Genomic DNA, 13,814 nt, shown 5'->3' on the forward strand with positions numbered 1-13,814 from the left:
AAAATAAGTTATCCTACAATTTTATCCTAACCAATATAGGATAAACTCATTCTAAAATTAATTCCAGAATATTCCTCACACCAAGTCTATCTGTCTTATTATAATGTTAGCAATGTATTGTTGTGTCCTGTTATATACGAACATTAAAATGATAGAAAAATAATGCCCATTCCCCTTTGCAACTTTCCACTTTCCATTTAAAATAAAAACTTGTCCAACAAACTTTTCAAGAGGGAAATAAAATAAAACTGATATTTTGATTCATAGAATTGTTGCTTCCATTTGATATATTAAAACTCTTATACCATTTTTGGCAATTCATTTAATTTGTAGTTATAAGCAAAACACTAACATCACATGTGTGAAATTAATTAGGATTGAATATTATTAGGAACTAATTAATCATATGGATTAGGGTAAAAAATTAGGTGGATATATACTAGGGATTACAAGTTTGAATGGATTAATTTATGTAAGTTGAATGTTGTTTATGGATATAGGAACTTATTCCTTGTGGATATTCATGTATTGTTTTGGTCTATAGTTGAATTTAAGCAAAAATACACATAGTTTAATTGACATATTAAAGTGTATGATCATATTACATAGAGAACACTTTTATTTTACTTAATTATATTTTAAACAAAATTCACATTTAATATGCTTTTTTTTAGCTTCTAGGTGAAAGTCATGTCACATGAAGCTTTGAATATAAGGTTTTGAAATTGGAAATACTGTTTGCATATTATCTACACAAAATATTTTAAAGAATTGACTACAACTTGTTGAAAACTTAGAACCCAAACAAAAGTGGACTTTAAGATCTCTCTTATATGCCAATTCTTCTAACTCTATGCGCCTAGCTAGTGGCTTCCAAATAGTCAAGTTGCCATACAAATTCACATCATATGTTTATCTAATTTCTTCATACTTTAATATATACTCCGTCAGTCTATTCATTTTTACTCCTCCACTATTTCAAAAATAAATTTTCACATATATTTATCACTTCTAATATATCAAAAATTAAATTAAAGACAATTATTCTTCTTCTGTTTTATCCTCAACATTAATTATTTATTCCTCAAATTTTTTCGAAGACATGGGACTAATACATTAATTAATATAAATATTATAATAAAATACACTGAGAGGTACAAAATTCAGAATGGATAAATAAAAATGAACGGAGCGAAAAAAGGCAAACCTAAAACATGGAATCCCAAAAATATGGATACGTGCATGCATGAAATATGCAGTAAACCCTTTTTCACGTCTCCTTTGTTATATACATGCAACTGTTACATGGACAAGATATATAATAGCTCAAAATATCAATTTTGTTTTATTCTCTTATTTAATTAATTAATTAATATTCTTAAGCCCCCCCCCCCCCCCTTCATTTTTTGTTGTAGCTATAGGCCAACTATTATTTCAGTTTTATGATATGTATATATGTGATGTGAATGAGCTATGCAACTTTACAATTAACAGCTCGCAATCGACTTCGGAATTTAATTTTTATAAATTTGATGAGTCTAAGATTTTACCTTAATTTATTTGATTTAGTGAGTTAAAATCAATTATTTATTCTGAATTAGTGAATATATATAAAATTTGAATCAAAGTTATTGAATTCGGATAAACACATTGTGACATGTTTAAAATCACAAAATAAAAGACATTTTAATATACTTAACATATCTTTAATTTATGATTACAAAATTTTTAAAATATTAATTCTTGAATTTTTTGAATTCTGTATTAAAAAAAATTAAAGAAATAAATTAAAATTAATGGAGGGAGTGTATATTATCTCTTACATATCATATGTATCAAAGATCACTTTGTTTGGGATTTTAATTATTATTTTTTATATAAGTAGTAAATGCTTCAACTTGTATAATAAAAAAAATGCTATCACTATCAACTGAAAATATCCTTGTGTTCAAAGATTGTGACATGACTGCTACCTGGAAATTGAAATGCATCTATAACTAATTATAAAGTTAAAATTAATGGAGGGAGTGTATATTATCTCTTACATATCATATGTATCAAAGATCACTTTGTTTGGGATTTTAATTATTATTTTTTATGTAAGTAGTAAATGCTTCAACTTGTATAATAAAAAAAATGCTATCACTATCAACTGAAAATATCCTTGTGTTCAAAGATTGTGACATGACTGCTACCTGGAAATTGAAATGCATCTATAACTAATTATAAAGGTAAATGGGTCCTTCATAACTAATTATACGGAAAAATTACCAAAATATATATTTTATTTTATTATAATCTCTAAAAAAAATACAATTATAAGAATTACAATTTTTTTTGGATACATCCCTATCACCTCTCAGATACATCTCTATCACCTCTCGGATACATCTCTCCTCTCGGATACGTCTGTGAGCTATTTATCCGCAATTTTTCTAGATAGCAATATATCACGACCTATGTATCCCCATGTTTGTTGATGTATCCAAAATCATTTAATTTTAGAGATTTTTATATAATTTGAAAAAGAGTAGAAATAAAATGTAATTAGCTCTTAACACTATAAGATTTATGTCATTTTTACTAATTATAAAGGTAAATGGGCCCTTCATATATTGACCCGCCCAAATTCAACTCATCTAAAAGTTGAATTAATTTATACTCCCTCCGTCCACAATTGTTTGTCAGGATAAGGTCATGCACACCCCTCAAGGAAAATTTAATACAAGGTGTAATTTGACTAATATAACTCTACTATACCAAGAATACCAAAAGTCCACATAACTTTTCAATTAAACTACACTATCATTAAGGGCAGAATTGGAAACAAGTGACTAATTATTTCTTGATTGTTTAAATTGACAATTAATCTTGGACATCTATTTTTAGTATACCTGCCAAACAATTGTGGACGGAGGGAGTACTAAGTATGTATGTATGTAAGTAATTAAAATTAGCTCATGAAATTTTTATCAAATTATTTAAATAAAATATTTTTTTTATTTGATATGTAATATATCATATCTATAATAACTATGGAAAGAAAGTGTTATTAGTTTTGTTTGATAATTAAACAAATTGTACGAAAACAACCAAACAAATTAAATCTTGATAAGAATTGAATAAATTGAAGTATGTTTCAATTGTTTGGCCCATTTTGACTCGATCAATCTAATTCCAAGTAACTTTTAGTAACGTTGGCCAATGACCCCGAATTTATTTGCTCAATTATTTTGATCCATCCAAATTTAATCGCCTATTAATCATGTGTGCATTTTATAGGCTCCTAAAAAGCTACTAGTAGTCTATTCTTCTACAACAGCCAACTTTATGGCTGCTGGATATATTTGGTGTACAAAGTAAACCTAAGTATAAACAAATTCAAATTGTAATAGTATCAACCTAATAAATCATTCAAGTTGTAATAGTATCAACCTAAGTATAAACAAAAAAGCTAAGTTATTGTAATACATAGATATACACTTAAATTTAACTTCAGCAGACAAGTAAATACATTAATAGCACATTCATATATTTTAATTTGGCCTCAATGGATAACTACACACTCTAACATGTGTATTCTGTGTGACATAAATTTTAAAGATGTCTAGATAGTCATTTAGAAAGTTAAGAATGTTCAACTGACATAATGCATACTCACTACTAAAAAAGTTACAATATATTTCCATTGAATTTTCTGCTGAAAAATATTCATTCCCACAGATATAGTTATTGAATCAACAAAGAAAGATATTCAGTGTAGTGTGCTATTCCTAGTATTTCAATGGATGGGTATCTGATTCCAAGTATCTCAATGGGAATCTGATTTCCAATATTTTAGCGAGAATTTATTTTCTATCATGTGTTTTTCTGGTGAGCTGATTTGGTGGGAATTGAGGTGAAAAAATCATGTTTTATAGCACAAAACTTTTATTAAATCCTCCTCCCTCCCCCCGAACAGGAGCTCCCACCTTTTTGCTCCCTTGGTGACTTGAACTAACAACCTTAAGCTTGAAAGTCAACCATCTGAGCAACTCCCTCTAGTCAAATTTTTCATTGATTTGTAATGGAAATATACCTTCGTTTCTAGTAATGATTCAAAGTTGGAGTGATTATTTATCAGCTGATCGGACCAATTTAGATATTTTTTATATATATATATATATATATATATATATATATATATTATGCCAATTAATTTCATGCATGCACGTATCCTTGTTTTTGGGATCCCATGTTTTAGGTTGGCTTTTATTAAAGTATGTAATGTAAAAAGTCACAAAAATGATGTGAATTTGTAGTGCTAACTTTACTATTTCAAAGTTAGGATTATTTCCATCATAGAGATCTTAAAGTCCACTTTTGCTTGGCTTTACTAATTTTTCAACAACTATAACAAATTCTTTAACACGTTTATGGTAGAGGATGCAATCATTTTCAATTACCTTTTTTCAATTTCACTCATAATATTAATTATTCTTAAAAATAAATAATATTGTATTAACTATATAACTAGAAATTATAATTTGCAAATTTATCTTTTTTACGTGATCATTGCAACAAAAATAACTTTCACCAGCAATAAATATATACATTAGTAAAGATGTTAAAGTCTTTACCGTCTTTAGTTAATTGTCATTTGATCCAATGTTGTTATAAACAATAATAGGCTTTAGAAACATTTACAAATAGTGTTAATTGCTATTAAAAATACATATTTAACGGCAAATAAGCTATTGCCATTAATTAATTACCACTAAAGATCATATAGTGTGTGTTTATCTATATATGTACGCGCTATGCTAGTGAATATAAATTAGTGAAACTAAATTCTTATTTATGATTTAAGGCTTGCACGCTGAAAGAGAAACGTGACAATTAAAATAAGACGGAGGAAGGAGGTAGATATTTACACGTAGAAGTTATGTCAATTTAACCATGCATGTGTGGCTTTGCGTAATTATAGCTATCAAATACCTAGTAGCTAGCCTATATATACTTTCCCATAGACAAAAAACAATCCATGAACATTAGTTACTATCCATAAACAAAAAATTCAACTTAGGATAAATCCATAAGATCTTGTAACAGTAGTATCCACCTAATTTTGACCTAGTCCCTTTAAAATTAAGAAGAATTATATTAATCTAAATAGTTGTTTATCTAACTGAATATGTGTATAATCAATGTATAATTTATGTATATCAATTAAAAAAATAAACAATGTATCTGTCAGGCTATATATTAATGTTATTTGTGTTGGGATCTCTTTAATTAATTGTTCCTAACATTCCATCGTAATTAATTCAACACATGTGATGTTAGAGCCTCACTTTATTACCTTTAAAGAGTATGCACTAGGAAACATTCAATTACGTGAATATAATCAAAGTATTCTTTTAATTTATTATGTAGTGGTAATTGACTTAATATTATTGCATTCAAAATCGTTAAAATATTTTAACAACATTTATATAGAATATTATTGATGATGAATATTATTGATTATAAATATTCACGCAAAATTGAATCTGTTAGACAAATAAGGAATATTAATTTTAAATGGAAAGAGGAAGGTTGCAAAGGGGCATGGGCATTGTTTTTCTATATTTTAAATGTTTGTATGTAACAAAACACAACTACATTGCTAACATTTAAAGTCATTTAATTAATATTCAAATGTATAAGAAACTTTTTATCCCCTTAGTTTTCTCCTTAAAATAAGGTGCCAACAATTTTCTTGATTTTGGGCCATGTGATTGCATGTGTTGGATTATGATTTAAAGTCTTATTTTCCCAAATCCCAACATGACCAAATTGAAAAAATAACCTAACTTTCATTCTAATCCAAAAAGCAACTATTAAAATAATATTTATTTTTATTTACCAATGAGAGTATACCCCAAACTCTATAAATATCACTCAAAACCTTCTCCAATTCCTCATCAATTAATATTCCAATTTTCCCTTAGCAAAATGAGTCTCTTAGCAATATTCTCACTTTTCTTCATCTTTTTCTTCAACTTATCATTAGCAACAAACACCATTTACAATGTCCAAAATTTTGGAGCCAAATCCAATGGCAAAATAGATTCAACAAAAGCATTTTTGAGTGCATGGGGATCAGCATGTGGTTCTACGAGCGCGTCCACTATTTATGTGCCACGTGGAAATTACTTGATTCGTAACATATATTTCAATGGCCAAACATGCAAAAGTAACGCTATTACTATACGTATCGATGGAACTCTCTTAGCTCCTTATGATTATAATGTGATTGGCAATGAAGGAAGTTGGATAAAGTTTGAAAAAGTCAATGGAGTTTCTATCTATGGTGGAATTTTTGATGGTCAAGGTGCTAGTCTTTGGGCTTGCAAAAACTCTAACAAGAATTGTCCTAAAGGAACTACGGTACGCTAAGTTTTCCATTTTTTTAAATGTTTGGTTGAACAATGTTTTTATATTTTACGTTAAATTTTGGTTTCAGGCACTGGCTTTTTACAACTCAAACAACATTGTAATCAACGGAGTAACTATACAAAATAGCCAAATGTTCCATATTCTAGTAGATGGTTGCCATAACGCGATGATTCAAGGAGTGAAGGTGTTATCTCCAGGAAATAGCCCTAATACAGATGGAATTCATGTACAATCATCTTCAGGAGTGAGTATTATGAACTCGAATATTGGTACTGGAGATGATTGTATATCTATTGGCCCTGGAAATTCAAACTTATGGATTGAAGGCATTGCTTGTGGCCCTGGCCATGGAATTAGGTTTGAAACACAACATATCAATGATTAATTCCTATCTTTTTAGAGAATTTAGTTTGATTAATCGTTCTTACAAAAATGCATGTTCAAAATCTCGATATTTGTGTAGCATTGGAAGCTTAGGTTGGGAATCTCAAGAGCAAGGAGTACAAAATGTGACAGTTAAGATGGTTACCTTCACGAATACTGAGAATGGTGTGAGAGTAAAAACATGGGCAAGACCTAGCAATGGTTTTGTTAGAAATGTTTTATTTCAACATATTGTTATGACTAATGTTCAAAATCCAATAATCATAGATCAAAATTATTGTCCTAATCATGAAATTTGTCCTAATCAGGTATTGATTATCACAATTATGATATAATAAGATGAATAATATCAATCGCGTTTTCTCTTATATGATTTTTTTTCTTCAGGGCTCAGGTGTAAAGATAAGTGATGTAACATATGAAGACATACATGGAACATCAGCTACAGAAATCGCAGTGAAATTAGATTGTAGCAAAACAAATCCATGTAGTGGAATAACACTTGAAGGTGTGAATCTTAGTTATAAAAATGGTAGAGCTGAAGCTTCATGTGTTAATGCTGGAGGAAGAGCTTCTGGTTTTGAAGAACTTAGTAGATGCTTATAAATAATAACAAAATATACTTTTATACATGAAAATATAGTTGGTAATTATATTATACATAATGAAGATGAATAATCTAATTATAATGATGTATTTTGTATTCTTTTGTAATAATATATTATTTATATACTAAGTTGTTATATTAATTAATGATTGTTACATTGGAGATGCTTTTGTAGAAGTTGAGGTGAAGAAGATAGGGAGAAAAAAAAGAATAAAAAACGAATAAAAAATTTAATATGACACGTGATAAATGATGATTGATGTATGACTTGCACATAATTTAACTATAAATGGTTGGGAATAAATATGAATATATATGCTACTTAAAAATGATTCCATAAAGTAACAGAATCCACAAATTTTAATTTCTACTTTACAAAAAGCAAATAAAAGACATTGAGATATTTTATTGTATTTACTATCACAAAAGTTGATTTTGGAGAAAAAGTCAAAAAGTTTACATCCACTAAGCCAATATCTCCATCACCTATAAAGATCGTGGTGTAATAATAATCTCTTTAATTTTTAATTAGAGATTTCATGTTCAAATTCCTCGAGTACAACATAATTGCCTTTTTTAAGAAAACACTTTACTTTATTCTGATGTAGAATTTCTCACCGTAAATTTAAATTTAAGCGAATTCAATATGAGTATCGGAGAACCAGATAAATAATAAAATAATAAAAAAAACCCCACTAAGCCAATATCCCCATCATGAACAAGACCCATAATTAAAGCACCTCATCTTATTTACTATTCCACCAGAGATATGGTGGAATAGTAAATAGTTCTTAATTCTTAATCAGAAATTTCAGATTTGAATTTCTTGAATACAAAGTTGCTTTTATTAGAAAACACTTTACTCAACTCGTGAGATTTCCCATCGCAAATTCATATTTAAGCAGAATTCAATATGGGTATCAAACATTCGATGGGCAATAAAATAAAAATATAAAATAAAATAAAAAAAGCCCACTAACCCAATATCCCCATCATGAACAAGACCCATAATTAAAGCACCTTATCTTATTGACACCAACAATAATTCAATTACATACATTGAATATCCGCCCATTTTTTCACGTTTTTTTTCATACTTCTTCATTATATAATATTTATATGGATACATAGACAGTGTGTGTGAGAAAAAAAAAATTAGAGTGAAAAAATGGGAGAAGAAATTAGTAACAAACAGATCTTACTAAAAGATTATGTAAATGGATTTCCAAAAGAATCAGATATGGAATTAAAAATCAGTAGTATGAAATTGAAAGTTCCAGAAGATTCAAATACTGTTTTGGTTAAAAATCTTTACTTATCTTGTGATCCATATATGAGACCTCGTATGAAGAAAACTGAAGGCAGTTATACCGACTCCTTTACTCCTGGCTCTGTAAGTCCAATCTTTTTATTTTTATAGTATGGTATTTTATATTTGAAATTTCGAGTTTATGAGTTCTGAATTCTAGAAAAGATACTTGATTGACTAGATCTCTAGTTTTGAGACGGAGCTAGAATGTTGAGTTTATGGGTTCTGGATTCTAGAGAATGTTTTAGATGGTAAGCACTCTCTATGTCGGATTTTGAGATTGTGGGTTTGATTGGAGTTTCTAGGAATGGGGTAATAAAATTGGATTTTTAAATACAAATAGTCTGTGTACCTCTAAACATCTCCAAAATGTATGTGTCATGTCGAGTGTTAGGTGTCCACGAAACATAATGTGGACGAGTCGGAGTGTGAGAACAAGTTGAGATGTTTGGATGTGCACGGTCGGAGTTGGAGTGTTTGCTTGTCAGTTGAGGCCAAATTTAAGTGTTTTGAACCAAAGCTACTAGATTGTGCTGAATTTATTGCTACAACTCTAGCTCTGTCCCTGGTTATGATGAATAGAGGCCGAGTTAGAATTTTGAGTTTATGGGTTCTGAATTCTGGAGAAGGTTTTACATGGTACCGCACCCTCTATCTTCAATCGTAAGGTGTGGTTTTGATTGAGTACAAAGGGAACAAAAAGATGGAGCTTCTAGGAAAGGGGTAAAAAAGAGTTGGATTTTTAAACAGAAATAGTCTATGTGCACCTTTAAACATCTCTAAAATTTATGTGTCACATCAGTGTTAGGTGTCTACGAAACACAGTGTAGATGCGTTGGAGTGTATAGTTGCTAGTAAGATGTCTAGATGTGCACTCATCTAGACACCTCAACTCGTCTCAGTTGTGTAGCTGAACACTCCAACTTACAAAATGATCATCTAGACACCTTCAAAATTTATGTGCCACGTAGCGTCGGTGTCCACGAAACACACTGAGGACAAGTTGGAGTGTTTAGTTGTCAGTTAATACCTAGTTGAGATATCTAGATGTGCACTATCAGAGTTGGAGTGCTTACTTATCAGCGGAGGCTAAATTTAAGTGTTTGTTTATGTATTATGGCCTTTTATAATTTATACATGAATGGCAATTGAATCCTTTTTTGTTTTACATTGTGTAGCCTATTGTGGGGTTTGGTGTGGCTAAAGTTGTGGATTCAGCTCATCCAAAATTCAAGAAAGATGAGTTAGTTTGGGGAATAACTGGATGGGAAGAATACAGTGTCATCAAGGCTCCTGAGACTCTCTTTAAAATTCACAATACGGATGTGCCGCTTTCTTATTATACAGGAATCCTAGGTAAGTCATTCTGTCAAGAACATCATGGGAAGTACCATGTCGAGACGTATTCCATATCGTAAAGTCTTGGAGTTCTGAAACATAATTTTGAGAATGTTTGTCCGTTTTTGGACATCCATGTTATATTGTTCACGCACGAGATGTCCTGTTCTGGACTTGTGGGGGAAGGGTGTTAGATGATCATATACTTCAATGCTTATATCTCGAATAAACCAAATCGCTTCAACCTTTGCTGGAACTGATCCTTTTCCTTTTTAAAATGCATTACACAAAAACAGTCCAATGTATGTTTGTGTTTCTAAGTTTGAAAACTTTTTATTTTTTCTTCTCATTGTGGAAACAGAAGGCGTATTAAGGTCTACGTTTATCCCAAATTTGCACTTTTTGTGTTGAAAACAGTTCTCTAAGATCCCTTGCTGATTATTTTTCACACATCAAATGGAGAATTATAAAATGGTTAGCGTTAAAACAATAGAAAAATAACTAATGTAATTGTATTCTTAGGGATGCCTGGGATAACTGCTTATGGAGGTTTTTATGAGCTATGCTCTCCAAAGAAAGGAGAAACTGTGTATGTCTCTGCTGCGTCTGGAGCTGTTGGCCAGCTCGTTGGACAATTCGCTAAACTTGTAGGTTGCTATGTTGTTGGAAGTGCTGGAAGCGAAGAAAAGGTAAGCTTTCTTCGTGAAACGCTCTTCACCAAAATGGTTGATCTTCTCAATGTTATTGATTTCAAAGCATGTTCGGATCTTGATGATATTCGGTTTAGCTAATGTCAAACCGACTTTCGTTGCCCCATCATTCCTCTAAACAGGGGAATCATGAGGCTGGAAGATCCTTTTCCATTGCTTGCTTAGTAAATGCATGACTTGTAGTCTATTTTCAAGAACATCGTCCACGAAGTAGGAGGTTTGAGATCCGATACCATCCTGAATTTTAATGTAATGTACGATATTGTCACACAATTCAACATGATGTCAGACCAAACAAAAGTCCTATGCACTCAAAGAAAAAGCAAAAAAAATATATCCATGTGTTTGGCTTAAGAAGAAAAGAATCAGGTTCATTTGTTGGGAAGACGTTAATAAGACACCGTATGGTTAAGAAATTAAAAGTGTGATCTCTCTAATATATGAAGCTCTTACATGAGATGGTTACACACTTCAACAAGATGAATAACGTCTTACTGTCAGGACAGCTAGAAACTGAGTTGGTTCTTAAAGATACTCTTCTAGCAACTTGTGACTAATTGAACAATATAAGGTATTGCGTGTATTAGAAATGAGAAATATTTATTCATTTATTAGACAGTTTGATCTTTCACAAGTCACAAAAGTATGTGATATTGCTTGAAGTCTGTTGGTACTACTGTTGGATAATATTACGCGAACAAAATCATGTAAATTTAGGCAGGGACTAGTACTTCTGATCCGATCTCAATGTTTTCGTTGTTTTTCTTGTTGTTAGGTTGAACTGTTGAAGAACAAATTTGGTTTTGATGAAGCATTTAACTATAAAGAGGAACAAGATTTATCAGCAGCTTTGAAAAGGTAAAAGCCGATGTTTTCATGGTATTTAAGTTCTTTTGGTGTTATTGATTTTTCTAATAACATATATTTCTCACCAAATGTTGATTTAGTTTGTTGAAGTGTATGACCATCTCTTAAGCTGCTACAGAGAACACACTTTTTAGTTACTTAATTATATCATTCCTGAATACAACCAGGTACTTCCCTGATGGAATCGATATCTACTTTGAGAACGTTGGAGGAAAGATGCTTGACGCAGTTCTTCTCAACATGAGAATCCATGGACGAATCGCTGTATGTGGGATGATCTCACAATACAACCTCGAGCAAAATGAAGGAGTTCACAACTTGTTCTGCCTCATCTCAAAACGACTCCGTATGCAAGGATTTTTGGCTGTTGACTACTTTCCCCTTTACAAAAAATTTGTAGAAATGGTTACTCCACACATAAAAGAAGGGAAGGTGAAATATGTGGAGGACATAGCTGAAGGAATTGAAAGTGCACCAGGTGCTCTAGTCGGCCTCTTCTCTGGTCGAAATGTTGGAAAACAGGTGGTGCTCGTTGCTCGTGAATAAACTTATCGAGTGTGTTTGATACGATGGAAAATACTTTCGTCGTGTAACTTAGTACCAACAAATAACTCTCATGTAAATCATCAAGATTGATGTGTAATTTTCTCCATCATACAAACATATCTTATCAAGTATGCTAAGTTTGTACAAACCAAAAGTTGTATTGAGTTTTGTGGTGTTGACACCCAATTTTGACCCTCCCCGATAGTAATTAATTTTTGAGCTCCATAATCTTCAAATGATTTAAAATAATTAGTTTCATAAAATTAAATATATATATATATATATATATCGTTTGCAGGTTATTTTAACTAGTTTTGTCACTTTTATAATTTTTAGATAATATATTTGTTTTACATAATTATGTATGTAATTAGTATATTTTATGATCATTCGAAAATCGTCCCAAAAATATTTAGTTTTACTTAAATATTTGGTTGACTAGTTTAGTTATATAATAGTTTATATTTTTGAAATAGTTAGTTTATAATTAAGTTAATTATTTTATTTCGTTGAGATTAAGAAGCTTGTTAATTGGTTAATATTAATTCATTCTATTTAATGGTTAACCAATTTCGTTCATATCAATTCAATTTGGTTACATCTTTAATCCACATGGTCTTATTCCTATTACAAACATAGCCAGCTCTTCTACCTCACTTTAAACCCATCAAAAGACCAAAATTTGGGCTTTTTCTTACCTATTTTCAGCAGGCCCAATCCTCACCCTTTATTCCTAGGCCCAATTTTCTTCTTCCCAATTGCAAGAAAAAGGTGTTCGCCTAATTTGGTGAAAGAAATTTTGAAGTTTGAGTTTGAATTTGGGTTCTTTTTGTCCGGATTTGGATCCGTTTTCCCCCCCCAAAAATCGAACCCTATCTCCTTCTATATATTCCTTTTTTCGTTTCAGTTTAAGGGGATTTTTTTTGGTGGGTTTTAAATTTTTTTTAGAACGTTTGTTAGAAAATAGAGGGGAAAAGATTGAGAGAAAAGACTCTGATACTCAAGAAATCATACACCTCTAGATCCTAAGTCGTGATAGAGTCTTTGTTTGGGTCTGGGTTGCATCTTGTGGTCAGCTTCTCGAGATTTAGATTTGTGTGGTGGAAGAAGTTCATCCTCTCGCTGTTGTCCCGTCTCAGCTCTCTGCCCTCGAAAAGGTAAAACGCTTTCTCTTTTATGATATTTTTGTCTCTCTTCCGTCTTTGAGATGAGGTTCTTGTGTGTCAAATGCTTAATGCTGGCTGTGAGTTCTGTTTTAGTTGCATTCAGCTCTTCGTGTTAGCGTAATTTTCTGTAGTTTTGCTTCCTTCCAACAGTGACAGCGAATGGAGGGGAGTCGAATGTTAGTGAAGTTTTTTTTTACTTAGTATGCTATGGTGTCGGTTGATTCATTTTTTTACTCGTATAGTAATTTGGTTGGCTCTGCTCTTCATAGTTTAACATTTTGGTTAAAATCCGGACAACATGAAATTTGTCACTTGGTACCTCCACTGTTTTTTTTTTACTTTGAGTTAACACAATACGAAATTAGTTGCTATCTGGATGACTTGCCTCTGTTCTTCCCCTCGATTATATATCTCGTGGATAGTGATTTATCTTCGATTTAACTCGTGATATCATGTTCACTCTTAGT

The 13,814-nt window shown here is 31.0% G+C and overlaps 2 protein-coding genes across 2 annotated transcripts; both read left to right on the plus strand.

Annotated features, from left to right (window-relative positions):
• The first annotated feature begins 5,950 nt into the window (after positions 1-5,950).
• On the plus strand, positions 5,951-7,416 carry LOC125820039 (polygalacturonase-like). Its single transcript, XM_049499458.1, has 4 exons — positions 5,951-6,411; positions 6,488-6,777; positions 6,884-7,112; positions 7,192-7,416. The coding sequence occupies exons 1-4, from the start codon at positions 5,977-5,979 to the stop codon at positions 7,408-7,410; spliced, it is 1,173 nt and encodes a 390-aa protein (XP_049355415.1). The 5' UTR covers positions 5,951-5,976; the 3' UTR covers positions 7,411-7,416.
• A 1,065-nt stretch (positions 7,417-8,481) lies between these two features.
• LOC125820051 (2-alkenal reductase (NADP(+)-dependent)-like) lies at positions 8,482-12,351 on the plus strand. Its single transcript, XM_049499469.1, has 5 exons — positions 8,482-8,804; positions 9,899-10,076; positions 10,581-10,747; positions 11,544-11,626; positions 11,803-12,351. The coding sequence occupies exons 1-5, from the start codon at positions 8,580-8,582 to the stop codon at positions 12,179-12,181; spliced, it is 1,032 nt and encodes a 343-aa protein (XP_049355426.1). The 5' UTR covers positions 8,482-8,579; the 3' UTR covers positions 12,182-12,351.
• The last annotated feature ends 1,463 nt before the right edge of the window (positions 12,352-13,814 follow it).

Source organism: Solanum verrucosum, unplaced genomic scaffold, assembly GCF_900185275.1.
Source record: "Solanum verrucosum unplaced genomic scaffold, falcon-dt-bn FXZP01000229.1, whole genome shotgun sequence".
Taxonomy (NCBI): domain Eukaryota; kingdom Viridiplantae; phylum Streptophyta; class Magnoliopsida; order Solanales; family Solanaceae; genus Solanum; species Solanum verrucosum.